This window comes from Geotrypetes seraphini, chromosome 1 (assembly GCF_902459505.1).
Source record: "Geotrypetes seraphini chromosome 1, aGeoSer1.1, whole genome shotgun sequence".
Classification (NCBI taxonomy): Eukaryota; Metazoa; Chordata; class Amphibia; order Gymnophiona; family Dermophiidae; genus Geotrypetes; species Geotrypetes seraphini.
In genome coordinates, this window is record NC_047084.1 from 164218027 (window position 1) to 164239872 (window position 21846).

The 21846-nt window shown below is 46.7% G+C and overlaps 1 protein-coding gene across 1 annotated transcript in view; it reads left to right on the forward strand.

Moving 5' to 3' along the window:
• LOC117359047 overlaps positions 1-21846 on the forward strand; it is a 226417-nt gene that overhangs the window by 60431 nt on the left and 144140 nt on the right. Inside the window, exon 9 of the mRNA XM_033941168.1 lies at positions 428-624. Coding sequence (XP_033797059.1) covers positions 428-624 — 197 coding nt within the window. The remainder of the gene's footprint in view (positions 1-427; positions 625-21846) is intronic.

Sequence of the window (21846 nt, forward strand, 5' to 3'; positions counted from 1 at the left end):
CACGTACTATTCAACCTTTTCCCATCATGCCCTGCTCCTCCTCCACCCTACCCCCCCCCCCCACACACACACACACTTATCTGGAAAACAGTCTTTTGCAGTGTTGGGCAGCTGAAGCAGATAAATCGCAAGAAGGAGCAAATGCTAAGTATTCGCGGCTGCACAATGTTTACATAAATTGAGGGTTTCTCAATTATTCCATTTCCTCAGTTATAAAATAATATGTGTGTACCACGTAAACTGATTTGATTGTAACTACAGAAAAGTCCCATCCCATTCCCCTCAGAGTATAAAAAATATTTTAGGGTTCTGTCATAATAAAAAGCTTAGAAATTGCAGCTTTAATTCATTTATCCAAATGTCACAATGTATCTCTTTTGACTTTTTTTTAACCGTACATTCATGAAATTCTTTATTTTACTTCTAGGCATAACATAGGGTTTCCAATAGTCGAATGTTCTCCTGATGGGCACTTTATCTTATGCAAGTCACCTGGCACAGGCGGCCTAATCAGCTTTGGTACCACAGCTGAACAATTGGTGTATGAAATCGGTGACCCGAAACACTATTGCTTACCTGATGTTACATGCGATTTCTCTCAGGTCTCCATAACTGAAATTCCAGGTCAGTGACTGAAGCAGAGAATGCTGTTGCAAGAATAATGCGTTGTGGAAAGGTGTATCCAGAAATGTAATATGCTTAGCCTATTGAAAGAGATGTTTGTCTGTTGAAGAGCTGTAAAATACACACCCCACTGGGAGACTCCAGCAGTGACAGGAGTTGCTGCTGTCAGTGTCCACATGGCCAGCAGGTGGAGCACATGACTTTGACAGTTCCATTTGCCCACATAAGGGTCAGCATTGGGAAGGCAGTGGAACAACTGGTCAGTTGGATGGATTTGGGGAGGGAGTGGACTGGCATGAGGTAGGAAAAAGTGGCGAGAGGAACCATCCTAAACATTAAAATGTTATTTGTATACTGCAATACACCGTAAAGTTAGATGTGGTCAACAGGAGTTAACTGAAAATCGTACATACTTTGTAAGTATACAGTTACAAGTAACATAGGAGTATAAATAACAAAGGGCCATGGTAAGGTTGGAGTCAAGCATAAAGGAAGTAGGGAATACAAGGAGAACTCAAGAGATAAAAAGAGGTAAGATAGTGTTAGGGTTAGGGTAAGGGGACAGGTTGAAGAGTAGAGAGAATCTGTAACTAGAGCATTTTCCTCCTACTCCTCCACCACCCCACCACCACCATATGTATAGAAATTCCATTTGTGAAAGTAAGGAATATACCTCCCAGTGGTCTTACCCCTCTGCTGCAAGCCTGCCCCGAACCGGCAGACTTTTGCTTCCACAATCAGGGCATGCCCACACACTCCACCCATGCCCCATCCCCCACCGGAACGTCAGCAAGTGCTCACTCCTTCCTTCCCAAGCAAGAGTAACACCCGCATCCCTACCTGAGCCCCAACCCCCACTGGAATGTCAGCTAGTTCTCCCTCCTTCAGAAACGCCCATGCCTGCAACCCCACCTGTGCCCCACCGGAACATCAGCAAACGCTCCTTCCCTCCCTGCCAAGCGAGATTGACACTCCCTCCCCCCAAAGCCTGTTGTGATTTCTTGGTGGTCTAGTAGCGTGTTGGGACAGGAGCGAGTGAGACTCGCTCCTTCCCATTCTTCCTCCATAATAAAATTGGCCACCGAGACTGCTGTTTGATTAGACTTTAATACTAAATATACCTCTAAAAACTGAATTGCTATAGCGGTTTACAATTCTAAAACCAGCTCATTATAACAAGTTACAAACTTAAAAACATCTCATTGTGAAACAATGATTATTATACTAATTATACCATCCATAGGACCCACCCCAAATATAATAATCATCTAATTGTAGCATCTGATTATCAAATCCACTCATTAACTATATAAAAGACCTCAATAAACAGCTCTTACCCCTAGCATTCTGACTCTCCTTACTATCCATGTTATAATGTTCATTCCACAATACAAAAGTTTTCAGTTAACCTTTTCCCCCTTTTTAGGATAAAAAAGGTTACCTCGATTTATATTCTGATCGGTTTATATTCGAGTATATACAGTAATTAATATAGAAAGTAGAGAGAATGTTAGGAAGAGCGTGTACAGTATACCCCCACAAATTCGTGGTTTGCAATTCATGGACTCGGTCATTTGCGGTATTTTCTCACCGTCTCTTCCGGTCAGAAAATACTGCGAATGACTAACCAATGGAAAAGCTCTTTACGCTCAGCCCGCCTTCTCTTCCCCCAACCTGCGGTCTTCCCTGGCCGCGCGCCTCCCGTGCCTCCTCCCACAACACGTAGAGCAGAAAAATCACCACCACTAATCTCTGGAAGACGCCACCGACTAAGGCAACCAGGGCAACTTTGCTGGGGCTGGTCACGGGGAAACCTTGAGGGTCAGCACTCAGCACCATGCTCAAGACCAAATTGTGTCTTCTGTGGCTTGATGATGCACATGAGACTAGAGGTAGAAGGCAACTTTCTTGTTTTTTAAATTGGGGACGAAGCAAGAGAGGAGGAGGAGTGCTGATTACAGTCCTCTTCCGATATTTGCGGTTTTTCAACATTCGCGGTCACTCCACGAACGTAACCCCCCGCAAATTTCAGGAGAGTACTGTATTGCCTTCCAGAAAGCTATTTTCAGCATTTTGGGCTCTGTGTAATTATTTCTGATTTATGAGATAATTCTAGAAACACTTGAAAGACTGCTTACAATTCAGCAAACTATTCTCAGGTGTGGATGACTCAGGGAGGATGTATGAATAACGGTAAGGTCATGAGACTGAAATCTACATAGGTTATACTGTTAGGTGTAATGCATTGGCTATGATTTGACACCTGGTACGTTTGTGTCAAATTGATTGCTCAGCTTCTGACTAGACATTGCTGCTCTATTTCCTTTGCAAATGCCTTTCTTATCTTCTTTAAGAAACTCTGCCGCCTCCTTAGCATTTTTTTCCCTGTTGTTCTTCCCTTTTTCGCACATTTGTATCTGCACACATTCACTCTGTTTTATAGAGGCACACCTAGATAACCAGAACTGTAACTTATTACATTACATTACATTAGGGATTTCTATTCCGCCATTACCTTGCGGTTCAAGTAAAAATGGATCTAGAAATCTGTCTTGTTCACTAAGGTCTTGAATCTATAAAATCTGCCAAACCGATGTAGGCGCTTAACTTAATTGATTAATAGGCTAAATCAGTGCTGATAAATTGGCACTTAATACATAATTGACTTTAATTGGACCTAATTGGATATTAGATGCCTAACCTAGTTTGAGGTAGACACCTAGGGCTAGATTCACTAAAGATAGCGACTCAATCGCTGTTGGCCGATTCTCTGGATGAATCTCCAACAGCAATTGATTCACTATCAAGTTTGTGTGCAAATGATTTGTACGCAAATGCGACTGATTCAATCGCTCAGTAAGCGATTGAAACATGCGCACAGCCCTAAAGGCAGTGACAGGGAAAACAGCCTCCTGTCACTGCTGTTAGGATGTGTGCCCCCCCCCCCCGTACAGTGCCATGCTCCCCCTGTGCTGGCACCCCTGAGCCACTGCCCCCTCCAACCAAAAAAAGATATGGCAGGAGGGATGCCCACTCCCTTTTGCCACCAGGTGTGCCCCACCCCGCCAAACTGAAATATGGCAGGAGGGATGCCCATCCCCCTTCTGCCACCAGACGCATCTCTCCCCCCACCCCCACCCCCGCAGAACTGAAATATGGAAGGAGGGATGCCCACTCCCTCCTGCCAGCGGAAGCCACCCTCCATTGGCCCCCTCCTCCTTCATCAGCCCCCCCCCTCCTCCTTGGTATCTTTAAGTCTGGAGCAGGAGGGGTGTTCAGTCAGTCCCGCTTGCTCGTCCGCCTTCTGCAATGCGGGCCTTAGACCCCTTCCTGGTGCATCATCTGATGCATGGGGAGAGGCCTAAGGCCCTGGTTGGCTCAGATGCCTCAAGCCCCTCCCTTTGGGTGGGCCTTAGAAGGCTCCTCCCCTTTGTATCTGGGATACAGAGGAAGCCTAAGGGAGTCCCTGATCGGCTCAGATGCCTAAGACCCCACCCAAGGGGAGGGGCTTGAGGCATCTGAGCCATTCAGGGCCTTAGGACATGTATCAGATGATGCACCAGGAAGTGGCCTAAGGCCTGCATTGCAGATGGCAACCAGCGAAGGAGCAAGAGGGACTGACTGAGCACCTCTCCTGCTCCCGACTTAAAGGTATCAGGGAGGAAGGGGCTGATGAAGGAGGATGGGGGCGATGGAGGGTGTCCTCTGCTGGCAGGGAGTGGGCATCTCTCCTGTCATATTTAAGTTCAGCAGTGGGGGTGGGGGGGTGGAAGCATCTGGTGGCAGGAGGGAGTGGGAATCCCTCCTGTCATATTTTAGTTGGGGGGGGCATCCCTCCTACCATTTTTTTTTTGGTTTGGAGAGGGAGGGATGGGGTGCTTTGTTGGGGGGGGGGAAGTTACCAACAGGTCTACAGCAATCGGGTTTTAGGATCAGTAAAACTCAATGCTAAATAGCCAAGTGTTGTAAGCAAATCAATCGCTTGGCTATTTTGCATGGGGTTTTACTAATTTGCATGGGGGGATCGGAAAATGGGCGATCGAGGGGAAAAACACACGGTGGGCCGTTTAGTGAATCGGGTCGGTTAGCAGCGGTCGTCTCTAAACCTGTGAAAACAGGTTTAGCGACGATTGCTGACTTTAGTGAATCTAGCCCCTAGTTCAAGGCACCTACTAAAAAGTAGGCCTAGTTGGGAGTGGATTATAGATGTGTTTTGTATGTAGGCACCTGTTTTGGACTTAAGAACCAGTAGGCAACTAACTTACTGTAGGTGAAGGTATTTAGGCCAAGAAAGCCCTGACATAAATAAGGTACACCTAAAGTTAGGTTGCCTAGTGCCGCTTAATAATTCTGTAAAGTGTTCCTAACTTTTATAGAACTGTGCTAAGTGCCGCAGTCGTCGATGCCTACGTTTTAGGCGCCATATGTAGAATCGGGCATAATCTAGAGGTCCAAATTTGAATAACCACTGGATCTTTTGATGTGTGGCGCCTGACCCGAGCTCATATGCAGCAGTGTGGGACTTTTATTATCCCAGGACAAGCAGGCAGGTATTCTCACTAGTAGGGGGTGATGTCATCAGACAGAGCCCCGGTACGGACGTCTCACAAGCACGTGTTGCTTGTAGAAACTTAAAAGTTTCTAGATGCCCGCACCGCGCATGCGCCGGTGCCTTCCCGCCCGGAGGTCCGGGCGTGTCTCCTCAGTTCTTTTCTTTCCGCGGAGCTGAGAAGTTCAACTTCATCATGCGCTAGCTGAATTCAGTTAAATTTGCCTTCCTTGTCCGCGTTTTCGCTTTCTTTTAATTACAGTTAACAGTACTTTTCTTTTTCAGTAAAAAAAAAAAAAAAAAAGAAGATTATTTCCTCCGGCGGGTCGAACGGGCCGGCCACGTGGCTCAGGCTCACTGGCTTCGACCTCGCGGCGGAGATTTTCCGGCCTATGTCCCGGCCAATCACCGGGTTTAAAAAGTGCAGCAAGTGCCAACGCGCGATTTCACTCACGGACCCTCACCGGCGCTGTTTGCAGTGTTTGGGCCCTGACCACATCCCGAAATCGTGCAGGCCTTGCTCTACCCTTACGGCACGCTCATTCAAGCGGCGTTGCCTATTGTGGGAATCGATGTTCAAGATGGACGCAGCTAAGGATCCCTCAGCCTCCACTTCATCTGATACCTCCCCGGTTCGGGCGAAACCGGTATCGACCCCTCCTGCATCGAGTGTGGTGAAACCGGCATCGTTCATCCCGACACCATCCACGAGCTCGACGTCGGTGCCTGCCCCGGTCTCCTCGGTTCAGGTACCTCTTCCTTCCACAGTGCCACCAGTGGTCATCAAAGTGCCGAAAGCTACTAAACAGAAGCACTCGACCTCGAAGGAGCGCGATGACCGTGCAGGAGGACCCCCTTTCGGTGCGGATCCCTCCTTATCGGCTTCGCTACGGTCCATGCTGGAAGCTCAATTCGTTGAGCTCATGCAGACCATCGGACCCGGGCTCATCGCTGCCATACAGGGTGACCTCCTGGTACCGGTCCAAAGGGGCGGTCCGCCCCCTCCCCCTCCTCCACGCCGTTCGACCTCGAAAACCGACGAGGACGAACGGGGGAGGGCGGCGATGCCCATGCGGCAAGCCTCGCTTACCGATATGCCGCCATTAGAGCCCATTACGCCTCCGCGCCAACATGGGACCAGACCTCCGATCGATACTCAAAGCCCTGGGCATAGTCAGGAAGAGTTCTTCCGTACTCCTTACCAGACTTGGGTAGCATCGCAAGAATCCGCATCGCAACCCCAGTTGCGATCCACCGCTTCCAGCCCTATCCACCACTTGGGGGCCTCGGGAGACCATGCGATGCACAGACGATCCCGATCCCCGTCCCGCCACCGAGACGGGCACCGATCAAGACACTCATCCTGGCACTCTTCACGCCATTCGGAGGTGTCACCGCAGAAAAAACTGCAACGTATGGGATACTCCTCATCAGAGGTGTCCCCTCCGGAGGGACCGGAGTACGAGGAGACACCCGTACCCGATTCTCCTTGCCACTCCCCGATGTCCATGGACCCGGAGGCCTCCTCCTCCTCCAGCCCGTCCCACAGACCGACGCTGGCGGATCAATTGTCTTTCTCATCATTCCTCCGACAAATGGCGGATGATCTGGATGTGACCCTTGACACGGGCTCCCGATACTCCAAAGAGTATCTGGACACCATGCATTTACCTAACCCTCCAACGGAGTCGCTTCGGCTCCCCCTGCATAAATTGCTGGATCAGACCTTCATGCAGTGTTTCGAAACACCGTACTCCATACCGGCGATTCCCAGCAAACTCGATGCTCGATACCGCATCGTGCACCATAAAGGGTTTGAGGGCCCTCAACTCTCCCACCAATCCCTACTGGTCGAGTCCTCTCTTAAACGCTCTCATCCCTCCCAGGTCTACGCCTCTGTACCGCCGGGCCGAGAGGGGAGAACGATGGACAAATTTGGTAGAAAATTCTATCAAAACTCCATGATGGCGTCACGGGTGCTGAACTACAATTTCTTTTTCTCTTCCTATCTGGAGTTCTTCTTGCCGGTGCTCCGCAAGTTCACTCCGTTCATAGACACCCAAGCTCGATTCGAGTTCGAGGAAGTGGTAGCCTCCCTCTCCCAATTACGCCTCCAGCTGATGCAATCCTCCTTCGATGCATTCGAACTCTCGGCACGTGCTGCCGCAAGCGCGGTAGCCATGCGTCGCCTGGCATGGCTCCGTACAATCGATATGGATCCCAACCTCCAGGACAGACTCGCCAACGTACCATGTGCGGGAGCTGACCTGTTCGATGAGTCTATCGAAACTGTTACCAAGAAGCTGTCGGATCATGAAAAATCTTTTCAATCCATCCTGCGGCCCAAACCCAAACCTCAACAGTCTCGACCTTCCAGGCCACCCCTGATTTACCAGCGGCGTTACATGCCCAGACAAACGCCTGCTGCGAGACAACCTGCGAAGAGACAACCTCCCCAGAAGTCTCAGCAAAAACCTCAGCCACCGGCTGCACCTAAGGCTCCCCAGCCCTTTTGACGCCCCTCCCGGGAGCATAACCGACACCGTTCTGCACTCAGCCTCTCCCATAGGGGGCCGCCTCCATCTTTTTTACCATCGATGGGAGGCCATAACCACGGACCTATGGGTCCTTACCATCATAAGAGAAGGATACTCTCTTCAATTCCATCGGGTCCCCCCGGACCATCCTCCAAGAGAGTATCCTTCAAGCTCGACGCAGACCGCCCTTCTTCTTCAGGAAGTCCAAACCTTACTTCAGCTTCGGGCTGTCGAGCCGGTCCCGTCAGACCAATTGAACCGAGGGTTTTACTCCCGGTACTTCCTCGTCCCGAAGAAAACGGGCGACCTGCGACCCATTTTAGACCTTCGGGCCCTCAACAAGTTTCTGGTCAAAGAGAAGTTTCGCATGTTGACTTTGGCTTCTCTATACCCCCTCCTCGAGCAGAACGACTGGTTATGCTCCCTGGATCTCAAGGAGGCCTACACTCACATCCCCATTCACCCGGCCTCCCGAAAGTTCCTCAGATTTCGGGTGGGAAATCTGCACCTACAGTATCGAGTGCTACCATTCGGCCTATCTTCGTCCCCCAGAGTCTTCACAAAGTGCCTGGTGGTAGTGGCCGCGGCACTCCGGGACAGGGGTCTACAGGTGTTCCCATACCTCGACGACTGGCTCATCAAGGCCCCGTCAGCCCCAGAGGTCACTTCGGCGGCCTTGGCTACAACCTACTTCCTCCAGAATTTGGGCTTCGAGATCAACTTTTCCAAGTCTCATCTACAACCCACCCAGTCCCTCCCCTTCATCGGAGCGGTCCTGGACACCACCCGACTCCGAGCATTCCTGCCTCTGCAACGCATGGAGTCTCTTCTTCATCTCTGCCAGTCGGTGTCTACTCGCCAAACCCTACCGGCGAGACAACTGATGGTGCTCCTGGGCCATATGGCCTCCACAGTACATGTGACATCCTTTGCCAGACTCCATCTCAGGATCCCCCAGTGGACCCTGGCATCACAGTGGAATCAGACGTCCGATCCACTATCCAAACACATCTTAGTCACACCTGCTCTTCGGTAGTCTCTACTTTGGTGGATGACCTCTTCGAATCTATCCAGAGGTTTGCTGATGCACTCTCCCCCCCATCAGAAAGTTCTCACAACCGATTCATCGAATTATGCATGGGGGGCCCACCTGGATGGTCTCCGCACCCAAGGATTCTGGACCAGTGCGGAAAGACTACACCAAATCAATCTACTGGAACTCAGAGCCATCTTCAATGCGCTCCAAGCTTTCCAACACCTACTTCACGACATGGTAATCCTCATTCGCACAGACAATCAGGCCGCCATGTATTATATCAACAAGCAAGGAGGCACGGGCTCGGCCCTCCTTTGCCAGGAAGCTCTACGAGTCTGGGACTGGGCGGTGCGCCACAACGCCTTCCTCAGAGCAGTCTACATTCAGGGGGAGAACAACGTCTTAGCAGACAAACTGAGTCGTCTACTACAACCGCACGAATGGACTCTCCATTCCAGCCCCCTTCACCAAATCTTCACACAGTGGGGGACGCCTCAGATAGACCTCTTCGCGGCTCCCCACAACTCCAAACTGCCTCAGTTTTGCTCCAGGATCTACACCCCTCATCGCCTCGAGGCAGATGCTTTTCTGCTGAACTGGGGGAAACGATTTCTATATGCGTTCCCACCATTCCCGCTGATCCAGAAGACTCTGGTCAAGCTGAAACTCGAACAGGCCACCATGATCCTAATAGCTCCTCGGTGGCCCAGACAACCTTGGTTCTCCCTCCTACTTCAACTCAGCAGCAGGGAACAAGTACCACTTCCAGTGTTTCCTTCACTACTTACTCAACATCAAGGATCACTGCTTCATCCCAACCTGCAGTCTCTCCACCTGACAGCTTGGTTCCTCTCAACGTAACCCCTCACCACTTCTCTCAAGAAGTGAGGGAGGTCTTGGAAGCTTCCAGGAAGCCCGCCACTCGACAATGCTACTCCCAGAAATGGACTAGATTCTCCTCATGGTGTGTTTCTAAATCAAAGGAACCTCAGCGAGCTTCCTTATCCTCCGTGCTGGACTATCTCCTACACCTATCTCAATCCGGGCTCAAGTCTACATCCATACGAGTCCACCTGAGCGCTATTGCGGCGTTCCACCAGCCCCTACAAGGGAAACCCCTCTCGGCCCATCCGGTGGTCGCCAGATTTATGAAAGGACTCTTCCATGTTAACCCTCCTCTCAAACCACCCCCAGTAGTTTGGGACCTCAATGTAGTCCTTTCCCGTCTCATGAAGCCCCCGTTTGAACCACTCAACAGGGCCCCTCTTAAGTATCTCACCTGGAAAGTGCTTTTCCTGGTAGCCCTTACGTCCGCTCGCAGAGTCAGCGAACTCCAGGCACTGATGGCGGATCCACCATTCACAGTATTCCATCATGACAAGGTGGTCCTCCGCACTCACCCGAAATTCCTGCCTAAGGTGGTCTCAGAATTTCATCTCAACCAATCCATTGTACTACCAGTATTCTTCCCTAAGCCCCATTCTCACCACGGAGAATCGGCCCTTCACACTCTAGACTGTAAACGTGCGCTGGCTTTCTACCTGGATCGCACCAAGCCACACAGAACCACTCCTCAACTTTTTGTCTCCTTCGACCCTAATAAGTTGGGAAGACCCGTATCAAAGCGCACCATCTCTAATTGGATGGCGGCTTGTATCTCTTTCTGCTATGCCCAGGCTGGATTATCACTTCCTTGTAAGGTCACAGCCCATAAGGTCAGAGCAATGGCAGCCTCAGTAGCATTCCTCAGATCAACACCAATCGAGGAAATTTGTAAGGCTGCCACCTGGTCCTCGGTTCACACATTCACCTCACATTATTGTCTGGATACTCTCTCCAGACGGGATGGACAGTTTGGCCAAACAGTATTGAAAAATTTATTCTCTTAAGTCGCCAACTCCCCCTCCATCCCACTGAGGTTAGCTTGGAGGTCACCCACTAGTGAGAATACCTGCCTGCTTGTCCTGGGATAAAGCAATGTTACTTACCGTAACAGTTGTTATCCAGGGACAGCAGGCAGCTATTCTCACGTCCCACCCACCTCCCCTGGGTTGGCTTCTCAGGCTAGCTACCTGAACTGAGGAGACACGCCCGGACCTCCGGGCGGGAAGGCACCGGCGCATGCGCGGTGCGGGCATCTAGAAACTTTTAAGTTTCTACAAGCAACACGTGCTTGTGAGACGTCCGTACCGGGGCTCTGTCTGATGACATCACCCCCTACTAGTGAGAATAGCTGCCTGCTGTCCCTGGATAACAACTGTTACGGTAAGTAACATTGCTTTCTGTGCCCACGCAGGAAGTCTGCCATGCTCTCTCCGACTACAAAGGGTGGGGCACAGCAGGCCTCTTGCAAGGCATAGAATGAAAGGATGGGGTGAGATTCGGATCAGCAAGGAAGGCGTGGCGGCGGTCTGTGCTCCACAAGAGAAAAGTTGTGCACTGAAAAACCTAAGGTGGTGCGTGCCTGCTTGCAGCTTAGAGAAATCACTCCCCTACACGTCTTAGTTGCAGGAAGAAAACCCTCTATCAGGAAGACTTATGCCTTATAAGTGAGAGAGATTTTCTATCCAGTGTTTCACAAGTGGCCATGACCCCAGTCAGCATTTTCTGAATACCATACTATAATACTAGTTCTATCTCTTTGACTGGTCTGCATGAATCAATTCACTCAACCTATCATTCCCCCTATTAATAGGCTCACAACTTTTTTTATTTCAAGTTTTTAACTCATGCCTTTTTCCAACGTGAATTTTCATTCAGGTACAATGTCTAGTCATTTCTCATTTCATGAAGGGGCTTCTTCAAGTCAGAACACCATTACAGACACCTGTGCCAAGGGACCTTAATGTTGTCCCTACTTTTTTGTGACGCCCCCTTTTGAAACTGGCGTCCATGTCACTCAAACATGTTACTTGGAAAGCGTTCTTTCTTGTAGTTACTTCTGCAAGAATTATAAATGAACTTTAAGCTTTGCTCTCTATGAATCGTGTACTGACTTTTGTCATAACAAGATAGTTATTTATTTTTACTCATCCTAAGTTCTTTCCAAAGGTAATCATACCTTTTCATGCCAGTGAGGAATTAGGGACCAATCCTGTAATGATCGTCGAAAATTAGGCACCAAGATGCAATATAGTAAGTGCTAAATCTATAATGGCATCTGGGTAAGTCTACATTTAGGCCCATCCATCCCGAAGCAGAGCACCCTCTCTGGGCAGAGCACCCCACCCTCCAGGCAGAAAGGGGGGGTGTGGGATGGTCGCGGGGCCATGGTCCACCTGTGCACAAACTCATGCCCTGCCAATCACCCGCCCCAGAATGTTCTTATAATGCTTTAATTTTATAATGAGCGGAAGATTTTTGATTCCTATCTTTTAGAAGCAACATGAAGAAAAAATCAAACACAACTGGACAATTCATGGTGAGCCATGAGCAGTTAACTTGCTTAACTTCTGATGGTCCTAAACATTTTTCAGTTTAAAGAAAATAACTGCTTTCTAAGAGTAGCAGTTAAAAAGTTGTGTTCAAAGAAACACGGCACTTCAGTGCCTAACTGAAGTGATTCAAGGTGCTGGGATTTTACATGTCAATTGTTAGATTTCATTGCACGATATTTATTTGGACCTTTCTAAGTGATTAATTGTAATAATTTTGCACATAAGTACAAGTATTCTAAAACTTATGTGCACAATTGGGGCTTAATTTTAGGCAACCTGTTAAAGAATGGGGAGGATATTGCTTTAGCAACTTGATTAGTAACCTGTCCTGTATCCACTTCGGAGGGAGGGGGGAGGTCCATTTTTTTTTTAAAAAGTTTTTATTAAAGTTTTCAAAATACAATGCACAGAATGACAGAAAACCAAAACAAAATTCAATATACAACAAATTGCTCACAGAGAAATCTGTATTAAGTACATCCAACCAGAAAAAAATTAGCAAATTAGAGCCATTGGTACTGCCATAGCTTTTTGTGAAATTAGCCTCTCTGAACCAGTGGTGTAGCTACGGGTAGGCCTGTGTTGGCTCAGGCCCACCTAGTGATGGCACCATACGGCCCTCTCCTCTCAACTCCGTAGTCTCCCCGCATCTGCCCTCTGAACATTATCCCTTCCGGGAATACCTCACAGGCATCCCTAGTGCCAGCAGTGATTCAATTTTGCTGCTGGTACCCCCAGGCTGGCCCCCCAGGCTTACCTGTGCCGCATCCCGCCAGACAGGAAACAAGACGTGACATCAGTGAGGGTGGAGGGCAGCAGAGGGAAACCTGGGAAGAAAAATGAATTTCTGCTGGCGCTGGAGGACACCTGTAAGGTACTCCGGGGAGGGTGGGGCTCAGAGATCAGAAGGCAGATGCTGGGAGGCTGTGGAGGAGAAATGCAGGATGAAGGGTAGGTATAAAAAACCTAGTTTTATCATATATCCATGTGGGAGGAGTGGAAGGGCGCATCCAAGTTAACTGTGGGCTCGTCCAAAATACTGGGTCTGGCTATACCACTGCACTGGATATCATCCCCCAGGGTCTATATATGGTGCCCAGAATTGCACACCCAAAATGTGCATGCAAATTAATTAGCAGGCCAGTTAACATCAGTGATTGGGTACTAACAACCAATTATTGTTGCTAATTGACACTAAAATTTACATGTACATCTGACTGTGTGCCGTTTTATAAGGCATGGTGCCTATCTCTGTGCACGTAACTCAAAAGGAAATGGGGCCATGGGCATGTCGGGGGCGTTCTGAAGAGTTGCATGAGGAATCCGCTATAATAATACCCTTAGCACACATGCGCACGTCAAACTTGGTGGGTCTGTGATCCGTGGTGCCGTGCCCCCGCATGCGCAGTAGAGTAGAACTCTGCCTGCGGCGGTTTCACCAACTTCCATGGCAGAAGGCAGCTGGCAGACTCAGAGTGGCATTAGTGAACCCAGAAGACAATGTGGATCCGAGGTAGGGCTTCGGTCCTGCGCTCACTCACCGTGGCTCGGCTGCTGGCTCCGTTCCCTGCTGCCTGCTCCGCTCCACGCAAGACACTGGCCACCTCCTCTCCCGGCTACACTGCGAGAGCAGGAGCTCCGGCTGAGAGTGTGTCCGTGAGCAGCGCCTCCTCTCCCTGCCCCTCCCCGACCTCCACCTCCGTTCCGCCCACTCGCGTGTTCACACTGCTCTGGACTATGCTACGCGCCTCTTTTGGATACTACTGGACAGGGGGGAGGTAAAAGGAAGGGAGAAGGGCTACTGCTGGATGGGGGGAGTAGGGAAGGGGTGCTGCTGGACAGGGGGGAGAGACAGAAAGAAAGACAGACAGCAGGCAGGGAGAAAGAAAGAAAGACAGGGGGACAGGGAGAAAGAAAAACAGACAGAAATACAGAAAGAAAGAAAGAAATGCCTAAGTCTACACATCTATGCTAGCACCCGTTAATGTAACGGGCTAAAAACTAGTTATAGAATATTGCTTTAGCACATTTAATTTGAATGTAAGCATTACCAGGTTTCAGCAGGCGTAAGGCTGGCGCCTAATGTTAGGCGTGGGAATCGATGCTAAATGTGATTCTGAAAAGGATGCGTGCAGTCTTTATAAAATCACACTTAGCACCTATTTTTTTCCCGCACCAAATTTTGAGGGTCCTTTACTGGGGTTGTCTTTGTAACACTGGTAGTTTGTTGAGTGGCCCTGGGTTTGGGAGTCACCTGCTTGGTTGGTGGGTCTCGGTCCCAATTATTGAGGAAAAAGTGTTTTGTTTTGTTTTCTCTCGTCTGTAGCACACAATCCCTCCCATTTCCCCAAGAGCTGCTTTCATTCTTGAGCTGTGGTACTGAGGAGCTGAGACCTTTGCATGCAAGGATTGCGCATGCTTAGATTTGTGTATGGGTTCTGAGCTCTGCGAGATCTGTTCCATCCCAGTGCCTTATGATGACATCACCACCTGTGTGCCTGATCTGTCCTGCTATCTAAAGAAAACCGTTCTTAAAAGTGAGAAAAATGGGGTCAGTGTTCGAATTGGATTTAGCTGGGTAGGAAGGTTCCTGTCTAGTTAAATTCAACTGACTGGGCCATACCTGGATATCCAGCGGCACTTACCCTCCTGAATATTTGTGACAGATTACTACAGCAATATCTGGTTAGCACTGATGCTGAAACAACCCCCCCCCCAAAAAAAACAAACAAACCCAGATGTTTATGTTATAACCTTGAGAAGCTAGTAAGCTGGTTTTGAGGTGACGGGACTAAAGTGCGCTGGACAATTGTGCGCGGATAAAAACGCTATGACAAATGCGCGCAGGAAGTCAGCGCGCCGGATTAAAAGGTAACTTTAAAGCACTCCAAGGGGTTATGTGGGGGGATTCCCCCCCCCCCCACTTTACTTAGAAGTGTTGCCACTGCTGTTGGGGGGGGGTAGAGTGTGGGGAGACAGAGGAAAATGTAATTTTTCACTAAAACACTGGGAAAAATTACACTTTCCTCTCTAATGGGGGGTACCCCCCAAACCCCCCAATGGCAGCACCAACATTTCTAAGTAAAATCATGGGGTTCCCCCCACACACCCACCCTCGGAGCGCTTTAAAGTTACCTTTTAATCTGGCGCGCTGACATCCTGCGCACATTTGTCTTAGCGGCTTTGTCCTTGCGTGATTGTCCCACGCGCTTTCGCACGTGGTATCTGCAAATAATGATGGAGATAGGTCTTGCTTTTGATGTCTTAACAGGCTAGCAACCAATAGAAATGACATTCTGTTGGACCTTCCCTTTCTGTTGGTCAAGTGCTAATTCTAGACACATATTCTGCAGACTACATGTGTTGCAATGACTTTGGAGACTGTTCCAACGTCAAATTTCCAGTGTTGTTCTTGCATATTATTAAATAAAAGATAACTGATGGCAAGCAATGTAATTTTTTTCATTGAAATCCTGTCTTATGTCATAGTAGGGAAGAGTATCCAAAAAATGATTATTTTTTTTTAATGCTCAGCATTTGAAAAAAATGAGCAGTGATGTATTGTCTCCCAGGAGACAGGTTATTATTGTAATGTTTGCTACACTTGGACATGGATATCACAAGCTTTTTCAACACTGTTCTTTCGTTTGTGAGAACTTTTTTTTGTATGCGTCTTCACACCCCTTGAACTATGTTTCTCAATTTCTTTTTTTTCCCCAACTGATCTCAAGGCTGGTCAGGCAGGTCTTGGACTTGTTCCATGAGTTTGTTTTAATGTCTGCTCAGTTCCCCGAGTTGCACTCGGAACAGGGCTGAATGTAAACAGTGGAGTCAAGAACATTTGGTGATAAAACCCTAACCAGATTTAATTGCTAATAATCAGGTGGAGGAGTTTTTCCTTTCCTTAACTGTGCAAAAGTAGCCCTGGGTTTTTTTACTGGTAAGAATCGCAATCACCTATTCTTAAATATTCCATACTTAAAATGATGACAGATTCAGGAGCCATGTTCTGAAAGTATGTAGAAAAATCTGCTTAAATATAGACCCAGATTCTGCAGAAATGCATGAATAGAAAATGTGAATCTACAGTCTTGGGTTAGATATAAAATATTACACTTTGATATCTGTACAAAGTACTGGTACTTTACTTAACTTAGCTGCTATGGTTTCGTAAAGTTTATAATTTGTATTAATGTTATTTGGTTTCTGTAACCACTGGATAAGGAAAACAGAATTGTTAGATTTAAAAAAAAAATTTTTTTGGGGGGGAGGGTTGCTCAAATTCTTAATTTTTAAGTAAGGTATGGTGAGGATGGAGGACAGGAGAAGGGACTTCACTCAGTGTTATCAAACCAGCAGAAATTGCAGTGTTTGTGGGACAGGCACGTGGGATCTTTTATGGAGAGGAGGAGATAGTAGAAGCTGTGGATGGGCAGACTGGATGGGCCATTTGGCCTTTATCTGCCATCATGTTATTATGTTTCTATACTATATACTAGGGAGATTCAAATTACTCAATGGTGATAAACTAACAGCTCTATCACTGATCACCTTAAATAGAGAATAAATATAATATATATAGTAAAATTACATTATCAAACTGGCTTCACAAAGTGCTATTAAGTGAACGCTCAGACCTACAACCTGAACTCTAGGGATTTTTCACGGAGCCAGTTGCAAATGAGACCATCACAGCATGTTCACTGTCTCTGCCACCTGCTTCCCATTACACCTAAAAACTCTACATAGATAAGAAGGAATCAACAAACAGATGGACAAAGGAGACCCCATAGACATCATATATCTAGATTTCCAAAAAGCCTTTGACAAGGTGCCCCATGAACGTCTACTCCGGAAACTGAAGAACCATGGGGTAGAAGGAGATGTACATAGATGGATCAGAAACTGGTTGGCGGGTAGGAAACAGAGGGTAGGAGTGAAGGGCCACTACTCGGACTGGAGGAGGGTCACGATAGGTGTCCCGCAGGGCTCGGTGCTCGGGCCGCTGCTATTTAATATATTCATAAATGATCTAGAAACAGGGCCGAAGTGTGAGATAATAAAATTTGCGGACGACACCAAACTATTTAGTGGAGCTCGGACTTAAGAGGACTGCGAAGAATTGCAAAGGGACTTGAACAAACTAGGGAAATGGGTGACGAGATGGCAGATGAAGTTCAACGTTGAGAAATATAAAGTATTACATGTGGGAAGCAGAAACTCGAGGTACAACTATACGATGGGAGGGATGTTATTGAATGAGAGTACCCAAGAAAGAAACATGACAATGAAGCCGACGGCACAGTGCGCAGCAGCTGCTAAGAGAGCGAATAGAATGCTAGGTATAATCAAGAAGGGTATTACAACCAGAACGAAAGAAGTTATCCTGCTATTGTATCGGGCGATGGTGCGTCCGCATCTGGAATACTGCGTCCAATATTGGTCGCCGTACCTTAAGAAGGATATGGCGTTACTCGAGAGGGTTCAGAGGAGAGTGACACGTCTGATAAAAGGTATGGAAAACCTTTCATACACTGAGAGATTGTTGAAACTGGGTCTCTATTCCCTGGAGAAGAGGAGACTTGGAGGGGATATGATAGAGACTTACAAAATCATGAAGGGCATAGAGAGAGTAGAGAGAGACAGATTCTTCAAACTTTCAAAAAATAAAAGAACAAGAGGGCACTCGGAAAAGATAGAAGGGGACAGATTCAAAACGAATGCTAGGAAGTTCTTCTTTACCCAACGTGTGGTGGACACCTGGAATGCACTTCCAGAGGACATAATAAGGCAGAGTACGGTACTGGAAAGGATTGGACAATTTCCTGCTGGAAAAGGGGATAGAGGATTACTGCACAGGTCCTGGACCTTTTGGGCCGCCTCGTGAGCGGATTGCTGGGCATGATAGACCTCAGGTCTGACCCAGCGGAGGCATTGCTTATGTTCTTATCTGTATTGCATGGTGGCAAAAATTCAGCTCTACAACTGCTCCGGGTACATTCTTAAATTCTAAACTGCTGTCATACTCACTCTGACCCTCCCCCCCCCCCAGTTGGCTTCTTCAGGAGAGGACACTGAAGGAATAAAACATAATCAATCAGACTACCACCTGGTGAAAAGAAGATCCTACCATCCTCTAAGCACAAGAAACACTAAAATACGCCCATACAATTCTCTTCCAAACCTTATAACATTCACTAAACTTCAAAATCACGGCTTACCGGGTAACAGGGCTCCTCTACCCAGCTAATAGACAGCTCCAGCAACTCGATTCCAACACAGGTCACGCCCACTAAGTACCTCCCAATCTCTGACGTCACTCAAAACATCAGAAGATGGACAACCCTCTTAACCAATCAGAATGGCACAAAAACGGACTTTCAATCTCAAAGTTCAAACCAATCAATCTCATTGTTCAACCCCATGGGAGCTAGAGTGTGCCACTGAAAAATAAATCTGTGCTCATGTAACAAATACTAAGACACATTGCCTGTGTCTTTATTAGCTTTCAGTAGTACAGTATATTTAACATCTTCCACCCTGTGTCCATTCTGCAGCCAATGACTGACTAGGGGGGGCTGTAAGACGCTGGCATCGAATATTACTAAGATGCTCAGCAATACGTAATTTTATGACCTGTCTCGTGTGCAATACAGATAAGTAACATTCTTCTTATCTATGTAGAGTTTTTAGGTGTAACGGGAAGCAGGTGGCAGAGACAGTGAACATGGTATGATGGTCTCATTTGCAAATGGCTCTGTGAAAAATCACTAGAGTTCAGGTTGTGGGTCTGAGCGTTCAATTAATAGCACTTTGTGAAGCCAGTTTGATAGTGTAATTTTATTATATATATTATATTTATTATTATCTATTTAAGGTGATCAGTGATAGAGCGATTATGTTTCTATAACCATAAAGTTCTATGACATCAAAATGCAGGTGTAAAGAGCCTTAGGAGGAGATGGTGGATGCTGTGGATAGGCAGATTGGATGGGCCAGTTGGCCTTTATCTGCTGCCATGTTATATGTTTTATCCATCTACCTGCAGGAAAGTTGCATCTGTGCCTACAGTATATGGCGATTTCTGGCACTAGCATGTTTACCAGAAAACAGTAATAACCTGCTTCCTCTTTTGGTTAGGGTTTCATAAGAACATAAGAATTGCCACTGCTGGCTCAGACCAGTGGTCCATCATGCCCAGCAGTCCGCTCACGCGGCGGCCCTCTGGTCAAAGACCTGCGGCCTAACTGAGACTAGCCCTATCAGACCTACGTTCTTGTTCAGCAGGAACTTGTCTAACTTTGTCTTGAATCCCTGGAGGGTGTGTTCTCCCTATGACAGACTCCGGAAGAGCATTCCAGTTTTCTACCACTCTCTGGGTGAAGAAGAACACAATCCTTGTTCAGCCTGCCAAGCATCTTCTGGTTGTTATAAATGTTTTTTCCTTTTTGGTCTGAACCTGGGCTTAGCTGTTTTTTTATTTCTCGCTACAGTCCGCACTGTAGGCCCAGAGCCCTTGATTGCTGCTCATACCCACATTGTTACATATTCTTGCTTTAGTGGAATGCAGGCTTCCCACCTAAAAATGCCTATGGACCTCTTTCCACCTCAGAACGCTCTGGTAGAGAGGTACAAGAAAAAGTTGAGACAGGTGGATTTTGAATTGGTAAAGCTAAAGTTTGAAGAAGCCAGAGAACATTAACTTGTGCAGACCAGACCGGTCTACCAGTGATGGAGCTGTTCCTCCAGACCCTGTCAAAGGGGCAGCAACAACTGCAGAGTGCTATTCAGACTTCTGTGATCCAAATGGCCCAGGCTGTACAAACTATAGTTTGCCTGATCCCTCTGCTTCCAGTACTGCCCAAATGACTCTTGGGAGGATCCAGCCTACTTTCTAGTAAACCTAAATGTTGATATCTTCTCCAACATTCCTGGAAGAACTCATCTAGGACTTGGTAGCAAGCAGTAGCCTTCAAATTGTGAGAGAAGCTGAAAGAGTGATTAAAGAGTCCAATAATAACTTGTCATTTCCCATCATACTCTCTTCTAAGCTGGATGGAAGTCTGCTTTTGTATGGATTTCAGAAAGATTAATGAAATCTTAAAGTATGATGAACTGAGAGGTTGATGAACTGAGAGGTTGATGAGCATGATGAACTTAAAGGTTGATGAACTGAGAGCAGTCCAGTTGATTTCCATAGTGAACAAAACCAAGAGCTATTGGCAGGTGCTCTCTACTAGTGCTGCCTGATTCAGGAAAAAAAAATTCGATTCGATTCAGCCTACTGAATTGGTTATTCGATTCGATTTTCCTGCCCAATTGGATGTTTTTTTCAACATCCTGGTGGGTTTATTTTATACTATATTGTAAATCCCGTAGTGGGAAAATAATAATGATAAAGACTCTTAAATCCCCACTATATCATGAAAAGTGCAAACAATATTAATAACTAACTGGAGGGGCCTCAGTTAAGGAGCCTACGCAAGTCATAGACTCTGACCGCACAAGTCTGCGTAGATTTCTAGCTCCTTTGCTCCAATCATCGGCAACCCTCCAGTCCCTAACCTCCACTAAAATTAAGGTTTTAGATTTTATTATACATAAATTCCTAAAAAGTTTTTTTAAACAAAAGTTTAATAATACTTTATAAAATCTAAATTTTTTATTCTTATTATACTCTTCAATTTACGATTTAATGATTTAAATGCACTATTTCCTTGGAATGAGACTAAATTTTAACATCAGTGTTCATAGTAGAGTTTAAAGTTACTTAGCTCCAGACTATATATTCACAGCAAATTGCTTCAAAACATGCCTGTTTTGAAGCAATTTGCTGTGAATATATAGTCTGGAGCTAAGTAACTTTAAACTCTACTATGAACACTTTGATGTTAAAATTTAGTCTCATTCCAAGGAAATAGTGCATTTAAATCATTAAATCGTAAATTGAAGAGTATAATAAGAATAAAAAATTTAGATTTTATAAAGTATTATTAAACTTTTGTTTAAAAAAACTTTTTAGGAATTTATGTATAATAAAATCTAAAACCTTAATTTTAGTGGAGGTTAGGGACTGGAGGGTTGCCGATGATTGGAGCAAAGGAGCTAGAAATCTACGCAGACTTGTGCGGTCAGAGTCTATGACTTGCGTAGGCTCCTTAACTGAGGCCCCTCCAGTTAGTTATTAATATTGTTTGCACTTTTCATGATATAGTGGGGATTTAAGGGTTTATTTTATAGCCTCTTCACTCTTTTTGCCTTCTCCTAACCACACTGGCGCTGTGGTGTAAACAAAATAAAACAAAAAACACTTTTCCTCTCTCTCTTAAATCCTAGCCCACGTTTGCGGTCTAACACCAGCTCTGACAGGATACACGTTTCAAATCTGACATATTGTAATCACAAAATGGAAAATAGAATTAGTTTTTCTACCTTTTGTTATCTGGTCATTATTCAAATCTTGTTGGTCCCAGGCTCTGGTTGTCTTCTGATAACTTGCTTGCCAGGGTCTCCTTCCTTCTTTCTGCATGCTAACCATCCATTTCTCTTCCCTCCCCCGGAGGTCTGGCATCTTTCCTTTTTTCGTCTCCCTCCACAGATCCATCTTTTCTCAACTACCCTTTCATCCAGAATCTCTCTCTTCTTCCCCACCACCCCAGGGTC